At 36.1% G+C, this 23,944-nt stretch overlaps 2 protein-coding genes across 2 annotated transcripts; one reads left to right on the forward strand and one right to left on the reverse strand.

Annotated features, from left to right (window-relative positions):
• Positions 1-1,417: 1,417 nt before the first annotated feature.
• Positions 1,418-5,127, reverse strand: LOC131951101 (C-type lectin lectoxin-Lio3-like; the record flags this gene model as incomplete). Its single annotated transcript, XM_059313388.1, has 3 exons — positions 5,076-5,127; positions 4,491-4,649; positions 1,418-1,647 (listed from the first exon to the last, which is right to left on the reverse strand). Coding segments are annotated over exons 1-3 (441 nt in total), but the record flags the coding sequence as incomplete, so codon positions are not given.
• A 17,221-nt stretch (positions 5,128-22,348) lies between these two features.
• Positions 22,349-23,734, forward strand: LOC131951102 (2-succinylbenzoate--CoA ligase-like). The gene is made up of 3 exons (XM_059313389.1): positions 22,349-22,456; positions 22,997-23,096; positions 23,619-23,734. Exons 1-3 carry the CDS (start codon positions 22,384-22,386, stop codon positions 23,695-23,697), a joined length of 252 nt encoding a protein of 83 aa, XP_059169372.1. The 5' UTR covers positions 22,349-22,383; the 3' UTR covers positions 23,698-23,734.
• The last annotated feature ends 210 nt before the right edge of the window (positions 23,735-23,944 follow it).

The following is a 23,944-nucleotide window of genomic DNA, read 5'->3' on the forward strand; positions in this document are numbered from 1 at the left end:
GTAAAAACGAATAGTGTTAAACTACTTTATTAGAATTTTAGGTAATTATTGATTTGTTTAATAATAAAATGTGTAGACATATACATATTTATATTAAGATATTGATAGTTTCCCCTTTTCGATTGTCTTAATAAATGTCCCAGGAATTATTATATAATTTTTTTTTACAAGGATTACGAAACAGATTATGCTGCGTTCATTGTTTTTTTGTTGTAATGTAATATATATATATATATATATATATATATATATATATATATATATATATATATATATATATATATATATATATATATATATATATATATATATATATATATATATATAGACTTATATAGAAGATATTTCAAATTCGGCGCCTTTTTTGCTATTTTCGCCCCCCCCCCCTACACCATAAACCTGGATACGCCTCTGTGCATAATATTTTGTTGACAACAAAACTGTATGCATCACATAATAAATAACACTTACATGCTATGCACCTAACAAACGAAGTGGTAACCCCGCTTGAAGATCCATCAATCACTCTAACTTTAAATGTGCATGTGGAGTTTTCATACATGTATCCCTCACATCTGGAGGGGTAATTTACTTTGCAAGCGGCGTCACAATCCTTTAGACAAAAGCATACAAAATAAAATATAATCTCCACCTCTAGAAATCACTAATCACTCATTATTACTCAAATGTGTGAATGCTTTTTTGAAGAGAATGATTAATCCCCGATGTTGTGATTATTCTGTTTTATTACTAGAAATAAAATGGGCCATAATATCAAATATGTTTATATACCATTAAAAAAAAAAAATCAGACGTTATAGTTTAGTCAGTTGTTACAACCGACTGTCCTATTGACTATTTCATCAAACATATTTTGAATAAAGACCTATAACAAATACATTGAATCTTTAATTTGTGTGTGTTTTAGGGGATAATACCAGAAATACAAATTTTAAATTTGGCTAAAGCTGAGAAGTACATTTACAAAAAGCCGTGTTTAACTTTTGCTCTATTGAAAAAACACTTAAGTTTACTATCACTACATTAAAGAAATTGCCTATTTTCAAGAAAAAAAAACATATTTACCAGATTTGTAATAGGTTGTGCTTGAACTAGAAAATGCGATTTTAGAGAGTAGAAAATTTGTTAAAAATTATAAATAAGTAAATAAATTGGCCTATATATATATATATATATATATATATATATATATATATATATATATATATATATATATATATATATATATTTATTTATTTATTTATTTATTTATTTATTTATATATATTTCTATTTATCATCATTTTCCTTTTCGTGCCAAAGACACATAGGGCAGATGAAAAAGAATCCATCTGCTTTACATATATATATATATATATATATATATATATTTATATATATATATATATATATCTTACCCAGTCTTTTACTGCAGATAAACGGATAGTTGTTGTAGCACCTGTCGTCGTTCCATCGATGTTTGTACTGGGCATATGGCAGCATGGTGGCGCAATCACTCCCCAGATTCCAATAGCTGGGCTCCAGTTGGTGTATGTCACACATGACCTGTCCGCCCATCTCCAGGCTCCTTCCCTGAGGTCATCACTCAAACCAATCCAGATCTCCGTTGTTAAGTTACTCAATTGGCCTTAAGTTTAAAAAAAAAGTAAAGATATATTAAGTTTATAATAAAGAAAAAGGTAAAGTTCCTTTTCCAACATGACGGTCAATGTGGCTAATGAGTTATAGACTTCTGTGACATCGGAATATAAGCAGATAATGTTGTCAACACTATACCCAGTAGCTTTTTATTCCTTGCCATTAATTAGGTACCATTCAGAGGTAGGTGAATTCAGGGATGATGTACCGACGTTAACTATGGTTATAACTCGATACTTTTGGGTTAGCAGTCGTATGCTCTACCACACAACCCAGGTTGTTATATGTGTGTAATGTATACCTAATGCAAATTACAAAATAAAGATTCAACACAGATTAAGATTAACCCGATGCTATTGTATGAGTTTAGTTTTAGAGTTTAGAAAGATTTACACATGAAATAACCGTGACACACAAAAAACAATACATGCTAATTCAAGTTATAAAAATAAATACCATGTTTGATATTTTTATAAATAATAGCGTGCCATTTTAAATAATTCACCTTAATTCTTATGCGACACATTATAGTATTGTTTGTCGTTTTTATTGTAATGTTGGACGTGATTTCCTCCAACATTATTCATTATAATATGTCAATTAGTTATTGGCCCTTGACTCTAATTTCAGCCTGCTTTTCGTTTTTGATTTAAGGGGGCAGTATCACCCAGACTAAGGGAGGGAAACAAAAATATTCACACAAAAAAACTATTCGACATACATATGTCAAAATTTTACAGCAGTAGTAACGTTTCATCTGCTATAATACAGTATATAAATTGTAGAGTATATGTATAGCAACATATTTTCAAAAAATTATTTTGTTAATATTTTATTACATTTTGAATTTTTTTGTGAACAATTTTTTGAAACCATAAGTAAAGTACTTAAAATTTGGTATAAACCTTCCTTGGGTTAATGACTTTAGATCAGGGGTCGGCAACCTTTTAAGACGGAAGAGCCAAAAGTTACAATTTTCAAAATTTCCCAGGTTTTAAAGAGCCACTATTTTTTTTTTATTTCAATATTTTATATTTTATTAGGATTAGGTAGATAAATATGAGTTGTTATTTAAAATAAATAGCTTCATATATGAAATAATATTTATTCATATAAAAACATACGCTTGTTTTGTCGGAATAATGAAATTAGTATTAAAAAAATAAAAATACAGGACTATCCCAATCCATTTTAGAAGCAAACTTTTTTTTTTCTTTACGGACACCACTGGCTCAGGAGATGTCTCCCGTTAGTCAGGCAGGTTTCAGCACCGCAAACTCCGACCAACTGGCTTGAATATTGGTTTGATTACCGTGTATCGGTCGCTTCTGTTCTTCGGCTATCATCTGACTTCCAGCCCACTGAACGCAGGGTGATCTAGTACCCCAATGCCCAATACCGCCCAGTACCCGGCTCAACAGTAGGAAGCTAATAACTAAAAAAACTTGGACAATGGACGGATGTTAGGGCTGGGCCCGGTGCTTAAGCGGCTGTACGTATACTTTCTACTGCACATATTTCTCAATGTTCTCTGATGAGTTTTTTCTTCTTTTTAAACTTGTGTTTCTTTACATTATAATATTTGTTATGAGTTTTGAAAATGAAATTATTTAAATATTACTTTTGTGCAAGGAGCTGGAGAGCCGCGTCTTGGCATCAAAAGAGCCGCATGCGGCTCGCGAGCCGCAGGTTGCCGACCCCTGCTTTAGACGGAACAAAAATCACAGCAATGTAATGAGGGATACATTTTTTAGAAAATATCAATTTATTTGGTCTGACTTTGAAAAATTCTAAAAATTGCAAAATTTGTCGCAATGGATATCTTCTAGTTCCAGCGATAGGCTATCCTGTTATGCATCTCCCAGTGTATTTTCAGCAGGAAGGGCCTAAATGTTGGCAAACCGCAGCCACAAATTACTTAGTAAAAATTTTTTGGTTAAATTATTTATAAAAAATGTTTGCATCATACCGTTAACTTTCTTTTATGTGCTTTTTTATAGCTCCTTATTAATTATTGTTATGGTAAAAAATGTATGTGTGTATGTGTAATTGTTTTTTTGGCACATTTTTTCGTCAATTTTCAAATGTCTGGGTGATACTGCCCCCTTAACGCGCTTACAGCTTGGTGTTTTCTAGGGTCTCCAAGAAGAGAATTATATATATAGATTGCTTCCATAGTTCTTGTCCACCCAAGAACAATCTACAAGGCAGCAGTTGTTTAATTTTCGAGTTTTCACTAATACATGTGTTTTTGTTCCAAGCTATCGAACTTCATCTGCCCAGTAGCGTAGCGAGGGGGGGGGGGGGCGGGGGGGGGGGGACATATGTCCCCCCGCCGACCTTAGGGGGCACCAAAATGGGTTGGAAAAATAAATTGAAAGGTTGAGGAGGTGCAAATCGAAAGTTTGAGGGGGGGGGGGGATGGGGCAAATCGATATCTTGAGGGGGGTGCAAATCGAAAAGTTTGTCCCCGGGCACCGGGAAGGGTTGCTACGCCTCTGCATCTGCCCCAGGTTTCAAAATCAGGGGCCCGTTGTGTAATATTTAAATTAATGAGAAGAAATAAGCTAAAATCAAAGTGTAAAAAAATATACAAAACATTTTTAAAAACCTATATTTTAATTTTCGTTACTACAATACGCAAAACATAATGAACGTATTAATGAACGTCTTAAAGACGTTACAATTATTTTTTTTAAATGAACAATTATACATATAAAAAGCCTATTTAACGATTGTAAATGTAAGATTTTATCTACGTTAGATAACATTTTAAACGAGCTTGATTTTGTTGAAAAGTTTGCTAATATTTTAAACGAAAGTTTCTTGTACCTGTTAAGTATGCCTGTTCATCGGCGCTTGAGATTGTAACTAAATTCCCTCCAAAAGACTCGCAGGCGTCCCTTGCATTAGTCCAGTTTTTAAAAGTAGAGGTTTCAAATCTGTAGCAGAAGTTGGTGTCTGCACGTAGTACCCAGCCAGGGCCACAGTCTGGAAAGTTAAAGATGTTCTCATTTTTAGAGAAACAGTGAAAACACTGAACCAGGAATCAAACTGGAGACTTTTGTGTTATAAGTCTACCCCTCTACCGCTATGTTGTTAGTGTTCATTTTTGAATAATTTATCATTATATATATATATATATATATATATATATATATATATATATATATATATATATATATATATATATATATATATATATATATATATATATATATGTGTGTGTGTGTGTGTGTGTGTGTTTGTGTGGGTGTAGGATATGTATAAATAATTTAAAAATGGTATAAAACGCACAAATATGTGCGTATAATATGTTTTTTTTATACATTACTCTGGGTAGGGGCCAGTTCCCACGAAGTAATAGAACACTTCTGAAACACTTCTTATAATGAGGTTGGTGCTGTAAGCACTTACCCTGAGCATATGATATAGTGAAGAGCAAAACAAGAGCAGCTAATGTATTCATGATTTCTTGTTTTCTGCAGAGGAATTGAATTGTTTTTTTTAAGTATTTTTAAGAATCTCGCTAACGCTCTCTTAACAATCTAGTTAAACGTTACGAAACTATAATTATTAAAGTACTACAAATGAAAAATCATGCAAATGTGCAATATTCTTATAAATATAAAGGAGGCAAAAAAAACTAAAATGATATGTGGGGAATAAACGTACTTGTATCTTTAAAATAAAGGCGGAGGAGATAAAATTTCTAGGCACAATCGGACAAGCACCACTAAAGAGATGGTTTGGTTGCAGGAATTTTAGGTCGATTAAAACGAATAACTATATAAATAAATTACTATTTTTTTTCAATAAGATAAAAAAAATCAATTAAAAAATGAAAAGACAATTTCTAAAGTAATTGTTAAGAAAAAAATAATGTCGTCGAATTAGAGTAATATATTTATTTTTTATTGTTTTTTTCAGTAAATTGTCATTTTCTGAGATATTACGTTTGAGAGAAGGCAACATATTATATATATATATATATATATATATATATATATATATATATATATATATATATATATATATTCATATACATATATATATATCCTTCACAAAATTACTTATTAACACATGTAAACGTTATAAAAATCTATTATAAAAAGAAGTTAACTTAATGTATTACATTTTTTGAATTACTAAATGTCAACCTTAAAATACTAGTTATAAAAAAAAAATATTTTTGAAACTATCTAATACATTGCTTAAAGACAACAGTTCATAGTACTAACCAAATATTATTAGCGATTAAACAGCCAGATAATACTACAGCAGCGCATGCAGTCCTTTTTATACGTTAATTTTAAATCAGCTGCCAATCGTATTTCTATAAACCCACACGTTGTTAAAACCCAGAGGAGTGCGTGGGACTATTTTGAATAAGTTATACATGCAATACAAAAGAAATAGAATAAAATTATCTCACTCCCACACATTTTATAGACAACTCTTTTTAGTATAGGTACAGTTTTAATTTATTCTATATATAATTTTTAATTTATTCTATGTATATATATATATATATATATATATATATATATATATATATAATCAGATGTTAAAGTAATGTTTACGAGCTAAGTTTCCCAGCCCACTCTAATTAAACAACCGAATGGCTGAAGTTTCAAAGCGATCAATTTCACTTTCATACGTAATGGTCGATCCATGCAAAATACCCCAGTAATAAAACTGCTTAAGAATAAACCTCTTTGTTCAACGCTATTTGCACACATAAAAAAAACAGCCACCGCGACGGTGGGGGCGACAGTGAGCGTAGGTGTCGGGCTGTCAAATTCAACCACACACGTCTAGCGACAAGAAAGAGATTTGGCTTCGGTGTATCAACTTTAAGCACCTGTGACAAGACATTAAATCATAACCTGAAACGACCTTACATTATATCTACCTTGTTGTGTGGAAGAGGTTGATCAGGGTGTTAAAGTTTGTCCATATAAAATTAAATTTGCATGTTGTGCGGTTTTTTTTTTTTTGAGCTATTAAGAACTAGCGTACCCGTCCCCGCGCGTTGCCGCGGGAATAGAAGAAAGTCTAACGCAATATATAAGAAGGGTTTCATCAATTCTTAGACACCTGATCTTGTTTTGTGAAAGTGAGTTATTTAAATGTAAACTAACGCATGAAAATCTTGAATGTACGTTAATCACTAACAGAAATAATGCGGTTGGAACACACTTTACTGACCGCCAATGTGTCAGTGACGTATAGGGGCGATCTGTGGATCCCCCGATTACACTACCGCAGAGGCGCTGCATACGGCCCCTGGCTCCTTAAAACTAACATAGGCGCCATAGTGCTCACATGATAACCCAGAGCGCCACATAGCATCCTGAAACAATTATACAGATTGCGCTATTCGCTTAAGTTACACAAATCACGCCTGATTCAATTTAGTGAGCGTTTGTAACGCCCCATCCTATTCATTGTCTATTACACTGTTTAGAACGAACGTAGTCGCCATAGCGTTAAAGGGAAAGACCATGGCGCCAAATTGCATCCTGCCGGGGTGGGGGGGGGGGGGGGGGGGGTTGCCCATGCAAAATTAAATCCCCCCTCCCAGGAGTATTCTCAACATCTTCCTAAAGTTTCAAGGCGATGTGATGAGAGATGTAGTAATGCATAAAAGACAAACACACATACACACACACAAATACAATTACATTGCTTTATATATATATATATATATATATATATATATATATATATATATATATATATATATATATATATATATATATATATATATATATATATATATATATATATTGATATAGATAGATACATGACTCATTGCAGAGTGTACACACTGTTTCCTTATTATTAAACAAAAAAGTGTTCGTTGTGAGCAGATTTACACATCCCGTTACTATGAGTCGATTTTTTTTCAATAGTTTATACTGAAGTGGGACTTCATTGAGTTTTTTCATCCATTTCTGTAACACATTACCAAAATAAAAATAACGGCTACAATTTAGTTTGTAGCATTATTAAAAAAAAACCAGATCATTCCGTCATACATATCCGAAATCCTACTCCCACTCGCTTTACACCGAACCAAATTCTAAACTCCCTCCATTCTATGAGGGTACGTCGTTTAAGACCAAACCTTATTGGATAGGCGATATTCTTGCGTAGTCAGAAATAGCAAATCAGTATTGTTTTAAAGTAAACGAGCCGACCCGCATATCATACGCCGCTATTTAGTTGTTTTTTCTACTTTTCAGTTATTCATAATTTGTGAATTCGACACTACCAACGCTGCCACCGAAAATATTTCTTTAAAACACTATAAGTAGCTCGTTAAGAACGATAACCTCCCCTCCTCCCCCCCCCCTCCGTTAAAGTAAACTCCACTTTGTTACCCCCCCCCCCCCCCCCTACGTTTAAAATCGTTTCAACTTAAATTGTCTGCCCCTAATTGTCGTCACTAAACCCGGCTCTGTTTGTAAACATTTAGAGTGAACCACAGCTCACCGGACCATGTAGGGGTGGGGGTGGTAGGGAGCGCGTTTACAGCTTGTTTTCTAGCGTCTCCCAGAAGAGAATTATATATATAGATTCTGTTCAGAGTTTCTTTCCGGCATCTCTTCAGTGGACACATTCGTCCAAAGCACGACCACCCAACGTCTCCGCCCACCACCACCCTCTCGCCCTGCTCGAACAAAATATAATGTATATAGAATATATATATAGAATGTGTATGAATGTATATCAAATGTAATAACATGTATATAGAAAAAAATACTTTTAATGGTGTTCGCCACCTCCCTAAAAAAATGACATCCCCTGATAACTTTAACTTCCACGCACCCACCCACACACAGGGAGAAAATATCTGAAAATAAACCGGGAGTGATCTCCCCTAAACTTTCTCGAATATTCTAATATAACACTACGGGGGATGGCAACTCGGAATATAGACATGATTTTTGTTTACTTAAACTTTTAAAAATAGAATAAAATCTAGTAGAAAAAAAGAATTGCGCACCAAGCGAACGCCAAAACAAAATGTGCATAATAGTACGCAATATTATTAGTACTTTATAAATTTACATGCGTTTTTTTGAGAATTCGGAAATAGCGTAAATTAGTACTTCCGGTCAACGGAAATTACTCAAAATTTGATAGAAGGTAGAGAATTTGATCTTTTACTTATATGTGAAATTTCATTTATCTATCTGAAATAGTACTCAAGTTATAGGCTTTTGAAAAATTCAAAGTAGAAAAAGTACCATATCCGGTTATCGGAAATCGCGCAAAAGTTGATAAGGATCTACGATTTTGATAAAATACCTATATATGAAATTTCATCAACCTAGCTGTAACATTACTCAAGTTATCGTGTTTACATACACACAGACACACACACAGACACACACACACAGACATACGGACAAGATTGCAAAATTATGTTTTTCCGTATCAGTGAGGTGTAAAACGTCGAGATTTGTAAAAATCTCGATTTTTTTTTTTTGCATGATTACAATACTTTCTCTATACTTCGTGTATACGAGAAAGTAAAAAGCAGATTTTCTGCGTTAGAAATATCAATAGTTCACCAGAAGATCAACTTTCCCAGATGTCAGAGAGCCATTGATTTCGACCATAGATTTTCCACCCTACACCTTCGCTGTCATATTCCATAAGCATAATACGGTGGACTTTCAAAGCTTATACATTATATGGAACACGTTTTTAATAAATAGCATAGATGGCATTTGGGGGGTTAGATGGATTAATAATTTTCAATTAATTTCAATGCCGCTTTGAGATACGATTAAATTGAATCCGTAACACAGGGCAAAACTATTTTTTTTCATCTGACTCTAGATCTTTTTTCCGGTTTAAACCGAATTTTAAGCGCTCGTTCAAGATTAAGTGCACCCAGTGTCTTGGTGTTACTCAAGCGTAAAGTCCGCCATATTGGGTGTCGTAGAGTAGGAGTAAATATGGCCGCAGTATAGTAGACGATGGTTTAAACAGCAATTATTGCACGCACATGGAATAGAGGCTGAGCTCTACAACAAGTGAAGCGATGAGGGGGTGGAGGTGGGAGGAGTTGAAGTTTTTGTCCTTAGAAATAATTCATACACATTCCGACCGATTCGAATTCAACTGGTGTCTCCACCCACGTCCACTTGCTACGTCATGGATGTTAGATAGGTTTAGGTTACCGAAATCTTACTCGACAGGTTTAGGTTACCGAGATCTTACTCGACACGTTTAGGTTACCGAGATCTTACTCGACAGGTTTAGGTTACCAAGATCTTACTCGACAGGTTTAGGTTACCGAAATGTCACTTGACTGGTGTAGGTTACCGAAATCTTACTTGACAGGATTAGGTTACCGAGATCTTACTCGACAGGTTTAGGTTACCGAGATCTTACTCGACAGGTTTAGGTTACCGAGATCTTACTCGACAGGTTTAGGTTACCGAAATCTTACTCGACAGGTTTAGGTTACCGAAATCTTACTCGACAGGTTTAGGTTACCGAGATCTTACTCGACAGGTTTAGGTTACCAAGATCTTACTCGACAGGTTTAGGTTACCGAAACTCTTAAAGATATCTCACAGAGACAGAGGTCGTTGTGGGACGATTTACTGTTAGACAGAGGCGTAGCGAGGGGGGGGGGAGGTACATATGTCCCCGGGAGCCGACCCTATGGGCACCAAAATATGCTCATTTTTAGCTGCTATTTTGAATTATATAAAACATATATGGGGGGGGGGGCGTCAAATTGAAAGTTTGTCCCCGGGCGCCGGTAGGGGTTACTACGCCTCTGCTGTGAGGGATTGTATGTGTAGATGTAGTGTTGACGAACCCCGTGACTGACCTAAAATAGATTATGTTAGAGGCACGTGAATTAAGGACGGCTTAAGTTTTGCTGGAATTTCAGGAGGACGATGTGGCCTAATTGAATAGAGCCAGACTGGTAACACTTAAGTCTCGAGTTCGAGTTCGGGTTCAAGTCAATTATCGTCCTTGAGTCCAACCAGCTCTGATGGTTAATTTACTCACGTTAAGGGAAAGCAGTGGCGTCAGGGCATATTGTTGATAGCATTATCCCTTCATATGCCGTGATCTCTGAAACAGATTAACACTAATGCATCTGCCCATGTGTCTTGGACAAGAAACGGGAAAAGATTATGACCTGAGTTTGAGAATTCTAACTATTGGATTTGTGTTTAAAAGAATGTGTGTTGTTTAATAATAATGTAGTCGTGTTTCTTTCAAACATTAGTTTGGGTGGAGGTATTTTAAAACTGCGAACGGACTATTCTGTACATTTTTTATTTAAATTCAAATCGTATTTCTGTTCGTCTAGAAATGTGGCAGTTCTCCCCCTCCCATCCCCAATTCGTCGATGAATGACTAAAAAACAATGATGATGACGAAATGATTGGTAGGGAAATGAAAAAAGGGAGCGTAAGGTTAGAAGAAATGTTAGAATGTTAGAAGAAATTGATTTCCTTTTTGTATCCAAAACATTTGCGTTAATAATCATTCCAACAAGTTTTTCTATTATTAGACGATCGTCGAACTTAGTAAACATTGACTTACTTGACGTGACTCAATCATTATATGCTATCGAAGAACACTTGACTGCAGTTACACCTGTCTACCGGACTTAGTTTTAGGCAGCTCTCTTTATTTGATCCCCTTGATTTTCCTTCCACAATCCTACTCAATGATTGTTTTGTTGGGCCTTCTTTTCTTTTGGGATCATCCATTTATTATGTAAACACGGGGGAGGTGGGCGGGGATCCGAAAAAAAATCGACTTTGGTGGACGCGTGTGGACTGGGGGGGGGGTGAGGGGAGGGGGTTCAGGTCTACATTATTATTTTGTGTCAAAGCCTAAGATGATGTAGATCTACTCTTTTTTTTCAAAGGACAAAACTCAAAACAACCACGTTACAATTACATATGTAAGTATCAGTGTGTGTATAATGTGCAGTGTTTTTTCCAGACTTTGTTCTCCGAGGGAGGGGCACTTGAAATTATTGGGGGTTAGACTTTTTTCGGGGGGAGGGGGGTTGGACAATGTTAAATGTATATATTTTCTATATAAATTCCATTTCGTTGGGGGGGGGGGGGGGCGGTAGACTTTCTTCTGGGGGAGGGGGGGAGTCATGCACCCCACCCCCCCGAAGAGATACCACGAAGAAACTGTGATAACGTGCTCGCTTGGTAAGGTGAGTAGGGCTAACGATAAGCTCGTCCACAAAAAAGGGGGAGAGGCGTTTTGTTATGGAAAAACATGCATCGTAAAATTGAGTAAAAGTAATATTAGTACATCACGTTGATTAGCCGAATTTACCCGAACCTATATAGTGGTTGTTTGCAAGACAGACGCAGATGCCAGCAAATCGGACTACGGCATCTTCAATTAAAAAAAAAAAAGATGCATCACTGCCTGCGATCTCTGACTTTTTATAACAAATAGTGGTTAAAAAGCCATTAAAAATCGAGAGACAGGGTATATAGCTTCCATGCGCGATCACTCTTTCAATAAAGAGCACGTTTAGACAGTCTTAGCACATTCACCCGGTAAGTTAACACGTCGTAGACTTACGGACATCTTGGAAAAAGTTTAACTCATAATTATTATTTAGGACTAGTAATCGTTGTTACCGAAAATATCAAATCCCTATTTTACATTATTAGTTAATGTACACCTTGCATGTAAATGAATTAGTAATTTTGTAGCATGTATTGAGAGGTCTAATAATTTTTTTGTGGACGTCCTAAAAACGGGGAGGGGGTGGGGGGCGAGTTTGTCGAAAGTTGAGGTGTGTGGACGAGGGAGGGGGAAAGGGGGGGGGGTCTAAAATTCACAATATTTTGTAGACGTGATAAATGGACTCCCCTTTTCCTCTGCGGGCTCCAGGTTAGAGACTGCCTCGTGATGATTTCGTCTTGTCTTCTGTTGGTGAGCCGGCCCGTCCACATTTGCGTGTTTTATGAATTTATATTGTAAAATACATAACACAAGATTTTATTTAGCTAAATCCAATCGTAGGCGAGGCTAATATCATAAGGTTTTATAACCATTGAGAATTGCTGAGTATAAAATAAATGATCACGTCTCGCACGGAGTAATTGCCTCGATGTTTACACAGCAACACACAATTTCAATACAACGGCGCGATCATTGACGTTGTCGAAAGTCATAGTTACGACCTATGGTATGATCGAAGGGAGTGGGTGGTTAATGGGAGTACGGTTATGGTAATATTTTAGTGAGACGTATAGGTTAAAGGTATAGGCCTATTCCTTATGTTTAATTTTAAACATCTAGATTGAAGGCACGAGTTGGTAAAATGTATTCTCATATAGAGTTGTGTGAAATAGTATGAACAGGTGTAGACGGGTTTAGACATATAAAACTACTCGATAAGAAACAGCTGAATCTTTATATTGCTATATATATATATATATACATATATATATATATATATATATATATATATATATATATATATATATATATATATATACATATGTATATATATATATATATATATATAATATATATAAATATATATATATATATATATATATATATATATATATATATATATATATATATATATATATATATATATATATATGTATATAATGAAGATCTAAAATGAAGTGTGTGTTTCTTTTAAATTCCATATAGAAATGATTTTACGTTTTAGGAAAAGCCTGTTTTAATTAATCATTTTTTGTCTATTTCAGGCTTTAGCTTCAAACAATTGCTAATTCAAATTAGAAAAACTCTGTAAAAATTGCTATTATCTTTAGATTTACTTTTCCTATCTTTCATGATAAACTGCAATTCATTTTTTTTCAAAGCCGATTGTATTATAATTCATTAAGTACCAGAATATTGTGTATTTCTACCGTGCATCTTTTCAGCCAATCCTGAAATTATTTTCGTTTTTGTCTTCATATTGCTGAACTAATGAGTTCCTGCGTCCTTTCATGGTTGATTGCGTTCAACAGCTAGCTGGTTTCATGTAAAGTTCGCTATGCTCCATTGGTTTCGGTAGGACTCCGTGGGCGTCTACTGACGTATTCAAATGTGTGAATTTTAACTAAAGACTTTTTTATTAAAAAAAGAGTCAGAAGTTTTAAAAAGCTGTAAAGTACGTAATGTTATAGTCAGCCAAACTGTATATTAAACAAATTGTATAAAGTTGCTTAAACTTATTATTTTATCTTCATGATATTCATTCGTAATGTTTCTCAAACATAACTGAGTATTTCTTGTCAACATATTGTGCTCCATATTTCCCGTTCACTCAGATTTCAGCTTGCGTTATTAGTACACTCGCTTAATCAAGTTAAACATATTTTATTTTAATAATAATTAATGTGCATATATTATTTCTATTTAGGGGTCATCCTTTAATTACTTCACGCTTTTTTTTTACCTCCCCCCTACCCTTCGTCACACATCATCACAAAATGCCAGACCCTCCCCCCCCCCCCCCCCCCCAAAAAAAAATGAGGTCACACCTTAGCCTACAACCTGCAGTTGAGTTTATCTTTCTTAAAATACGATATGTTTAAAAAATAAAGTCTGAATTATGTCAACATAGAGTATTTTAATCAATTCGTATTGAAATTTATTAAATCAGTTTTCTAAAACGCCAAATAACGGCTAAAACTCGTTTTCTAACATTGCTGTTTTATAATGCAAAAGTTTGACGTCACACCATGTGACCCCCCCCCCCCCCTCCTCCTCATCACACACCGTCACAAAGTTACGGACCCCTACTCCCCGTTTGAGTGGGACGTCATTTATGGACGACCCCTTAAAGCAATGTTTTATTTTTAATTTTTAGAAAATCGATATGTTATAATCCCTTATAAACTTCCAGACTTTTTCAATTTTGAATTGCGACTATGAATTAACGCGATTCGTCGAAATGGTCTTTACTTAGTTAGGCAGGTCATAGTAAAAATAAAACATTATATTTCTATTATAATATCGTATCTTGAATATTGCAGGTAGTAGAATGTTATCTTACTGATGGGGTACTTGAACACTATATTTAACAATATATAGTTTCGTATATAGTTTCATTTTTACACAATCATCTAGAGCATGGGTTCCCAAACTTGGGGTCGCGACCCCCAGGATGGTCGCATAGGGCTTTCTGGGGGGGGGGGGGGGGGTCGCCAACTGGTAGACTAAACCCTAGCAATGAAAAAAACAGATATATATTTAGAAAAATATCTGAAATTCGGCTTTATTAAAATCACTAGAAATGGAATAGAGAAGAAACAATGTGTACTGTTGTTCTCAGTCATGAGTCTATGAAACCTTCTAAACTAAAACGTCATTTTGAGACGTCATTCTGAACACAAAAAAAGATATGGAGTTCTCTCGTCGACATGAAGCTAGTTGCAAACGTCAGAGTCTTGATCGAACAGGAAGTTTTCTTCAAAGAAACACATCATTAGTGCAAGCATCATATGAAGTCGCATTAGAAATTGCCACGCAAAAAAAAAAAACAACTCACACAATTTGAGAAAATCTCATCGAACCGTGCATGTTGAAGATGGTGAAATTCATTCTTAGGGATTCCAGTGCAGTAAAAATGCAACAAATATCTCTGTCTAATAATGCTATGAAGCGGCATTTAGCAGACATGTCCGTAGATGTATAAAAAAAAGAAATTTTGAATAAAATCAAACTTTTATCAATGTTTGATTTTCAAGTTGATGAACCAACACACGTGAGTTCGTGTTCGCAGTTGCTTGTCTGAGAAATATATTCATTCAGATGATAGCAAAGAAGAGTTGCTATTTTGTGAAGATATGATGAAGAAAATAAATACGTTTTTTTTTTAAAAACTGGATGATTAAAATGAGAAAACAGCTGCGGGGTTTGTACGGATGGTGCGTCATGTTTGGGTCTAAATAAGGCTTTCAGAAAAAAAGTAAAAGAGTTAGCTCCCTAATGAAGGGGAATCCACTGCATGATTCACCATTATGCCCTCGCCAGCAAGACTCTTCCGACTCCACTGCTAATAAAAGTCGTAATTTTTTTTTAATCTGGAGCCCTAAACACCCGTCTGTTTCAAGAACTGTGCAAAGACATGAATAAAGATCACGAGGTTCTACACTATAGTACGCTTACTGTTAATAGGAATTGTGAATCGTGTTTTTGAATTGACATATGAAATCAATTTGTTCTTGGTACAAGGAAACAAGACATTTTGATATCCATTAACGACAAAGAGTGGTTGGAGAGAGTAGCATACCTAGCAGATATATTCGAACATCAACATAAGCTTAACTTGAAGCTTCATGGGAAATGAACGAATATTATCTCTTTTCATGATAATCTCTTGGCATGTTTATCAAAACTTCAAATTTGGCAAAGAAAAATACGTATTGGAAATATTGCCATGTTTGAGAAACTCTGCAGTGTGGGAGATGTTTCTGATTGTGAGATAAATAAAATTTGGAAAGAGGATTCTGTGCATCTTGAATTTCTTGAAAACGAACTGCAGCGTTATTTTCCCTGAGCTGAAAGAAGAAGAATCCTCATTGTCTCGTGAACCATTCTCTGCTTCCCTTGATGTTGCCAGCATTCCCGTTGAATTACAAAAAGAATTCTTAAAATTGCGGAATGATTCCGCGTATCTAATCGTATTAAATGAAAAACTGCTCAAACAATTTTGGTGTATTATGTACCATTCATACCCAAACGTGAATCGTTTGCCTTTTGAGTTTCAATTCCTTTTGTGTCTACATATCTTTGCGAGAATAGATTTTCAACACTTCTCCAATTAAAAACAAAACAAAGAAATAAATAAATTAAATGCCGAGAAGGACATGAGGTTGGCGTTAACAAAAACTCAACCGTGAATGTTGAGCTTAAAGAATAGCATGCAATTTCAGCTATCGCATTTAATAGTTATCAAGAATGATTCATATTGAAATTCTACAGAAAATCGTATTTTAGTGCTTATTAATTTCCTAACGAATTTTGACTTTTTATTTCTGTGGGGGTCGCGGGTCACTTACTTTTTATAAAAGGTGGTCACCACTCGAAAAAGTTTGGGAACCACTGATCTAGGGAAAATTTCATTTAATCAAGTTTTGTAATAGGATTACATGAACCTAACAGGTTAACCGGGGCCTAGTAACTAATATACAACATTTCGCTGCAGAATAAGGATTCATATTCCAAGGGAAACAATCTTGGTTTTATAGTAATTTTAATTGTATACTATAGTCGATGTGCCTCCTATATACTACGCTTAACGTGATTACCCTTTAAAGGTAGATAATCCATTTTAAATCAAGCGTTTACCGAACGTAACTCCCTTTAATCCAAGGAAAATCCCATTTTCATTTCAATTAATAACTAATTGTTACTAAGTATAAATTCAAACAATAAAAACATAATTTTGTATTATATTAATATTATCAATGATATTACATTAATATTAATGTTAAAAACCTAAACAATCAATATTTCGTAGAGAAGATGGTAGATAATTCAGAAGACATACTGATTTGTTTTACTTTCTCGTATAGAGGAAATATTGTAATCATGCAAAAAATCGAAAAAGATAAAAACGATGAATTCATGTCAACAGAGCAAAATAGTATTAGGAACTTCTAAAGCTAAACTAGTTGTATTTATACTTATTATAAGGTATACCATTCGTTTTTAATCTACATATCTATATTTGCTTTATCTATATGTTTTATTTAGTAATTCATAATTCTAAACTGTTAAATAATCAACGTTGGTCTGTTCAGAACAGTTGACTAACGGAATGAGAAATAAAAATATACAGTCAAAAAATTTGTTATGATAAACTAATTACACTGTAATTAACAACCTGCTGATCTTTATAGTACTTAAAAGTAAACTATTTTTAGGTTGAAAGGCCTAGTAAATCAAGATACCTTGATTATTAAAGGACTTAACAGCATAAGGCAAATCTTCTTAAAAGAGATACTTTAAATTGCATCAAATAACATCATGGTTTATTTCGTCTTTTTTAATGTTATACAATACGTTTAATTACAATTAGTTTATTTTCTACGTGTTAAACGAGTTATTTACTCGCTAATCCAGAACAAATCCTTGCGAGTTTTGTATGGGGAAAAAGGAACCAACCCTCCCCCCCCACCAACCTTTCTGAAACAAGTTCTTAGATCGGGTTCTCGCTTCACTGACTTTTTTTTACAGTTACTACTAAATCTGTTCCGGACTGTCGCTCTCACACACACACACACACAAACACACACACACACACATATATATATATATATATATATATATATATATATATATATATATATATATATATATATATATATATATATATATATATATATACATATAAGGGTCACAAGATTGAAAGTTCACCCCTGGCACCAGGAAGTGTCGCTAAGCCTCGGTGCTCAACCATCCACCTCCACTTTTATCTACCACTTGCCGTAAACCCTATAAGCCTTTATGATGTAAGGTTATTATGACACAAATTATGTATAAGTGCCCACCATATGTCCCCCTTTTTCCCACAACTTACCTGACTCTCAAGAAGGGGTGTATAAAACGTGTGAGCGTAGCCCGCATCTCTCGCTTTTGATCTCCTAGACAGGTTTGACACTTAAAATGCCCCCCCCCCTTCCACCTCCTACTTAAAAAAATCATAAAAGATGGGGCCGTGACAAGTCAAGTTGTAAATTGTCTGTCTTTTATTTACCTTCAGCAGGTGTTCAGGAAAACTGAAATTATTTGTCAAAACAAGCCATAAATACTTGCAAATAGTTTATCTGTACATTAAAAAAGCGAATGGTTTTTTCCTTTAACATATCATATTTTAACCTTATGTAATGTGTATCCTTACAGCGCAGAAAGCGTGCACACTGTGCAGTGTGAACAAGCACCCAGTTTGAAGCGGCTGATTATGTATGAGTTAAACAGCCATGAAGATCACACATCTTTTATCTCTGGTCTTGCTGATGAAGAGTTCTATGTCGCTTCCGTCACAGCTGATGACGAGGCTTACATTTTCTTGACTTGCGGCAGCACCGGCTACTCAAAGATGGTGCCAAGAACACACAGGTAGAATAGCAGAACTGCAGGGCTAGGGTTGACCAGCTTAGGGAACTACCATTTGACAAATTATTTACCGCGTAATAAAGTTATGATGCGAATTTCATTTTGAATAACAATAAAGGTTATAAGCCAGATGTCAGTCAGTCAGAGGTCAGTCAGTAAGGGATCATTCAGTGTAAAGTCAGTGGTCAGTGGTAAGACAGTCAGTCAGTGTTCAATGGTTAGTGGTTATTGATCAGTGGTTAGTGGTCAGTCAGTCAGTAGTCAGTAGTCAGTAGTCAGTAGTCAGTAGTCAGTAGTCAGTAGTCAGTAGTCAGTAGTCAGTAGTCAGTAGTCAGTAGTCAGTAGTCAGTAGTCAGTAGTCAGTAGTCAGTAGTCAGTAGTCAGTAGTCAGTAGTCAGTAGTCAGTAGTCAGTAGTCAGTAGTCAGTAGTCAGTAGTCAGTAGTCAGTAGTCAGTAGTCAGTAGTCAGTAGTCAGTAGTCAGTAGTCAGTAGTCAGTAGTCAGTAGTCAGTAGTCAGTAGTCAGTAGTCAGTAGTCAGTAGTCAGTAGTCAGTAGTCAGTAGTCAGTAGTCAGTAGTCAGTAGTCAGTAGTCAGTAGTCAGTAGTCAGTAGTCAGTAGTCAGTAGTCAGTAGTCAGTAGTCAGTAGTCAGTAGTCAGTAGTCAGTAGTCAGTAGTCAGTAGTCAGTAGTCAGTAGTCAGTAGTCAGTAGTCAGTAGTCAGTAGTCAGTAGTCAGTAGTCAGTAGTCAGTAGTCAGTAGTCAGTAGTCAGTAGTCAGTAGTCAGTAGTCAGTAGTCAGTAGTCAGTAGTCAGTAGTCAGTAGTCAGTAGTCAGTAGTCAGTAGTCAGTAGTCAGTAGTCAGTAGTCAGTAGTCAGTAGTCAGTAGTCAGTAGTCAGTAGTCAGTAGTCAGTAGTCAGTAGTCAGTAGTCAGTAGTCAGTAGTCAGTAGTCAGTAGTCAGTAGTCAGTAGTCAGTAGTCAGTAGTCAGTAGTCAGTAGTCAGTAGTCAGTAGTCAGTAGTCAGTAGTCAGTAGTCAGTAGTCAGTAGTCAGTAGTCAGTAGTCAGTAGTCAGTAGTCAGTAGTCAGTAGTCAGTAGTCAGTAGTCAGTAGTCAGTAGTTAGTAGTCAGTAGTCAGTAGTCAGTAGTCAGTAGTCAGTAGTCAGTAGTCAGTAGTCAGTAGTCAGTAGTCAGTGCTCTTTGGTCAGTCAGTCACTGATCAGTCAGAAGTCAGTCAGTGTTCAGTGGTCAGTCAGTCTGTCAGTCATTGGTCAGTCAGTCACTGATCAGTCAGTCAGTGGTCAGTCAGTCAGTGGTCAGTGATTGGTAAGTCAGTGGTCAGTCAGTCAGAAGTCAGTCAGTGTTCAGTGGTCCAGTGTTCAGTGGTCAGTGATCAGTCAGTCTTTGGTCAGTCAGTGGTCAGTCAGTCTTTGGTCAGTCAGTGGTCAGTCAGTCAGTGTTCAGTGGTAAGTCTGTCGGCGGTTAAGAGTCAGTCAGTCAATAGTCAGTGGTCAGTGATCAGTGGTCAGTCAGTCATTGGTCAGTCGGACAGGGGTGAGTCTGTCAGTGGTCAGTCAGTGGTCAGTCAGTGGTCAGTCAGTGGTTAGTCAGTGGGTAGTCAGTGGTCAGTTGTCAGTCTGTCAGTGCTCAGTGGTCATCTGTCAGTGGTCAGTCTGTCAGTGGTCACTCTGTCAATGGTCAGTCAGACAGGGGTCAGTCATCCATTAGTCAGAAAATTACTCAGTGGACATAATGTCGATTGGCAGTCAGTCAGGGATCAACCAGTCAGCCATTTGTCACTCAACCAGTTGTCAGTTAGTCACAGGTGATTTAGTCAGTGGCCAAATCTGGTTACACAATTTTCGACCGATATCATTAGATCTGGTCGACATATTTTAGTGAAAAACTATCGAATGATATACAAAAATTCGTTTGTTTCATTATTTTCATTCTTAAAACGTGAAATTATAAGGTGGTTTTCAATACACACACACACACACACACACACATATATATATATATATATATATATATATATATATATATATATATATATATATATATATATATATATATATATATACGTGTGTGTTTGTGTGTGTATATATATCTTTTTTTTTTAATATCTCACAGCGAGTGCTTAGCTATTGTAGATACGATCAAGCAAGATGTGAATATTGTGCTCAATAATCGTATCATGGAATGGATCGGTGGGTTCCCAAGTCTATACCTCGGGTCTGGCGCTACAACCATAGTCCAAGAATACTTAGATAACTCTGTCACGATGGATGTTGCAGACATCTGGAATATCGCCTGCAACGAAGGAGCTGATGCTGCCGTACTTCTACCTGTAGAGATCATGACCGTTAAAGAGGTGACGTAATGGGCGTGTGTGTGTCTATTCCCATGGTTGAATATAATTAACGAGGTGACCCGTCAAAAGAGCGCACGACAAAAGAGCGCCGACATAAGAGCGCAGACAAAAGAGCGCTCTTATGTCGGCGCTCTTTTGTCTGCGCTCTTATGTCGGCGCTCTTTTGTCGTGCGCTCTTTTGACGGGGTGCCAATTAACGATATACACCGTTATTTAGTCTTTTATTTTCTACTTTTCAGTAACTCATAATTTGTGAATTCGACAGTACCAATGCTGCCACTGAATGAAGTTGCTTGAAAACAGTATCAGTAGCTCGTTAAGGACGATAACCTCCCCCCCCCCCTCCTTTCCCCAACCCCTACCTCCCCCTCCCGTGAAAGCAGCCTCCTCTTAGTTACCTCCCCTAAGTTTAAAATCGTTTCAAACTAAATTATCTGCCCCTAATAGCCGTAACTAAACTAGGCTCTACGATTGTAAATATTTAGCGTGAACCACAGCTCGCCAGACCATGTAGGGGTGGGAGTGGTAGGGAGCGCGCTTACAGGTTGGTGTTTTCTACGGTCTCCAAGAAGAGAATTTATATATATAGATTGCGTTTTAGTAGCTTGCACAAAGTGTTACCGATTGAGCAAACGTATGACTTAGTATCTGGAACAATGTGTTGCTGATTGAGGAAATATATGAATTCGTATATTCTGTTAAAGTGTGTTGTATTTCATCTACCCAATGAATTGCTGTCTAAAGAATATTCTTTTCTTCTTTGTTACAAATCTAGTGATAATTATTGTCAAAAGAATATCTAGAAAAGAAATAAAATGGGGTCTTATAATAAAAATGTACATAGGCAATATTTTAGCTTTTCAAATATCAAGTGCAATATGGTTATAGGACCAAAGGCGTAGCGATGAGGGGCAGGGGGGGGGGGGACATATGTCCCCGGGCGCCGACATTAGGGGACGCCAAAATGGGTTGTAAAAACAAATTAAATTGTCGTTTTAGCTGCATTTTTGCAGTCTGAGAGGGGGGGGGGGGCAAATCGAAAGTTTGAGGGGGTGCAAATCAAAAAGTTGAGGGGGCGGCCTTACGTGAGTCAGGTACACATTAGAGCTGCGTGGACTCAGGGACGTTTAAGAGATTCGAGTTAGCATTTGTAAGCCAGTAATACCATTTGTATGTATTTCCAGGACACAGTTAAGGACTGCTACACCGGCGATCGTCTGGTAGGCAATGTCCAAATGAAGATTGTGGACGAGAAAACTAATACGGTAATCACGTCCAAAAACCGCGCTGGAAAATTGCTTTTTAAAGGTAAGAAAATGTATAAAATATGCATTTGATCAATGTTTACGATAAATAAATAAATCCCAATTTACTGAACGTTCCACCAGGTTATATCTAGAAATGCTTATAAAGGACTATTTTCAATGAGTCACTATGCTTGCATTTGGAATAATTTAACAAGGTCGACCAACATAAGTGACGGATACACGGTAATCATAGTAATCACACCGTAATCACAGCCAGTTAGTCGAAGTTTGCCTTGTTGAGCCCTGCCTGGCTAATTGGAGACAACTCCTGAGCCGCTGATGTCTTTAAAAAGAAAACAGCGTAGCCATTGGAGTAGCGTATGATGTAAATAGAAAAAAAAACAGTTTATTGATCAAAATATATCGGATATAATTATTGTTTCTTTACTGAAATATTAAATAGGCTGAAGAAAAACGTTCTTAAAATAGCACGTTTCAAGTCAAACTTGTGCTGACATATCATTAAAGGATTTTAAAACTAGGCCACTTTTACAAAAAGCATTCTGTATGTAAAATTCTCCCTACCCAGTCTTTGACTCAGGTGGGACGGTCTTGCGTCATTACAAGGGCGTTGATTCGTCCACCAGTGGAGCCTTTACAGAAGACGGGTGGTTCGACTCCAGTGATATGGGATATGTCGAGTAGGTCATAGTTTTATTGTAGCAAATGTATTTCACGAGAGCAAGAAATTCTCGATAAATACGGGCAGTGTTAAGTGTTCGAGTATTAAATAATGCTCAGTATGAAGGGTTATGCAGGTGTGTATGTGGGTGTGAGTACGACTGAATATAGTTTAAATTTATATTTGTGCATATATTTATATTTTATGTGAATGTGTCAGTGGCGTATATATATATATAAAGTATGAGGGAGGTGCAAATCAAAAGTCTGAGGGGGGGGGGCGCAAATCGAAAGTTTGAGCGGGGGGGGTGCAAATAAAAAGTTTGTCCCTGGGTAAAAATTGGAACCCCCTCCCCCCCCCCCCCCCCCTTGAGACGAACCTGGCTACGCCACTGGAATGTGTTTATACTAATTATTTACGTAAGTATGCCTATATGTGTATTTATATATTTGTGTATGTGTATTTAAATAACATATGTTTACTTCTTAAACTAAGTAGTTAATTTTAGCCATCCAAAAAATTATTTGTGATTTTCCACTAGTGAATCTGGCGGTCTGGTCGTCATTGGGAGGACTTCAGATTTCATCACGTCTGGCTCTGCTGTGGTCCACCCCCAGTGACTGGAGGAGTGGATCATGAAGTGCCCGGGGGTCGCCTCGGTCATCGTTGTAGGTATGTCACATGTGTCTTACACAGGACTGTCAAATTCATGGTTGCTAATGTCGATATCACCATTACCAAAATCTAGTACTGGACCCTATGTCTAACGGAAAAAAATTAATATATGGTTTAATTTCTTCCTTTCCGATATGTCACATTCGTTTCTTAAACTGGAGTGTTAAATTCGTGTTCGCCAATGTTGATATC

Source organism: Physella acuta, unplaced genomic scaffold, assembly GCF_028476545.2.
Source record: "Physella acuta isolate Inbredline_101_S28 unplaced genomic scaffold, ASM2847654v3 ptg000798l, whole genome shotgun sequence".
Taxonomy (NCBI): domain Eukaryota; kingdom Metazoa; phylum Mollusca; class Gastropoda; family Physidae; genus Physella; species Physella acuta.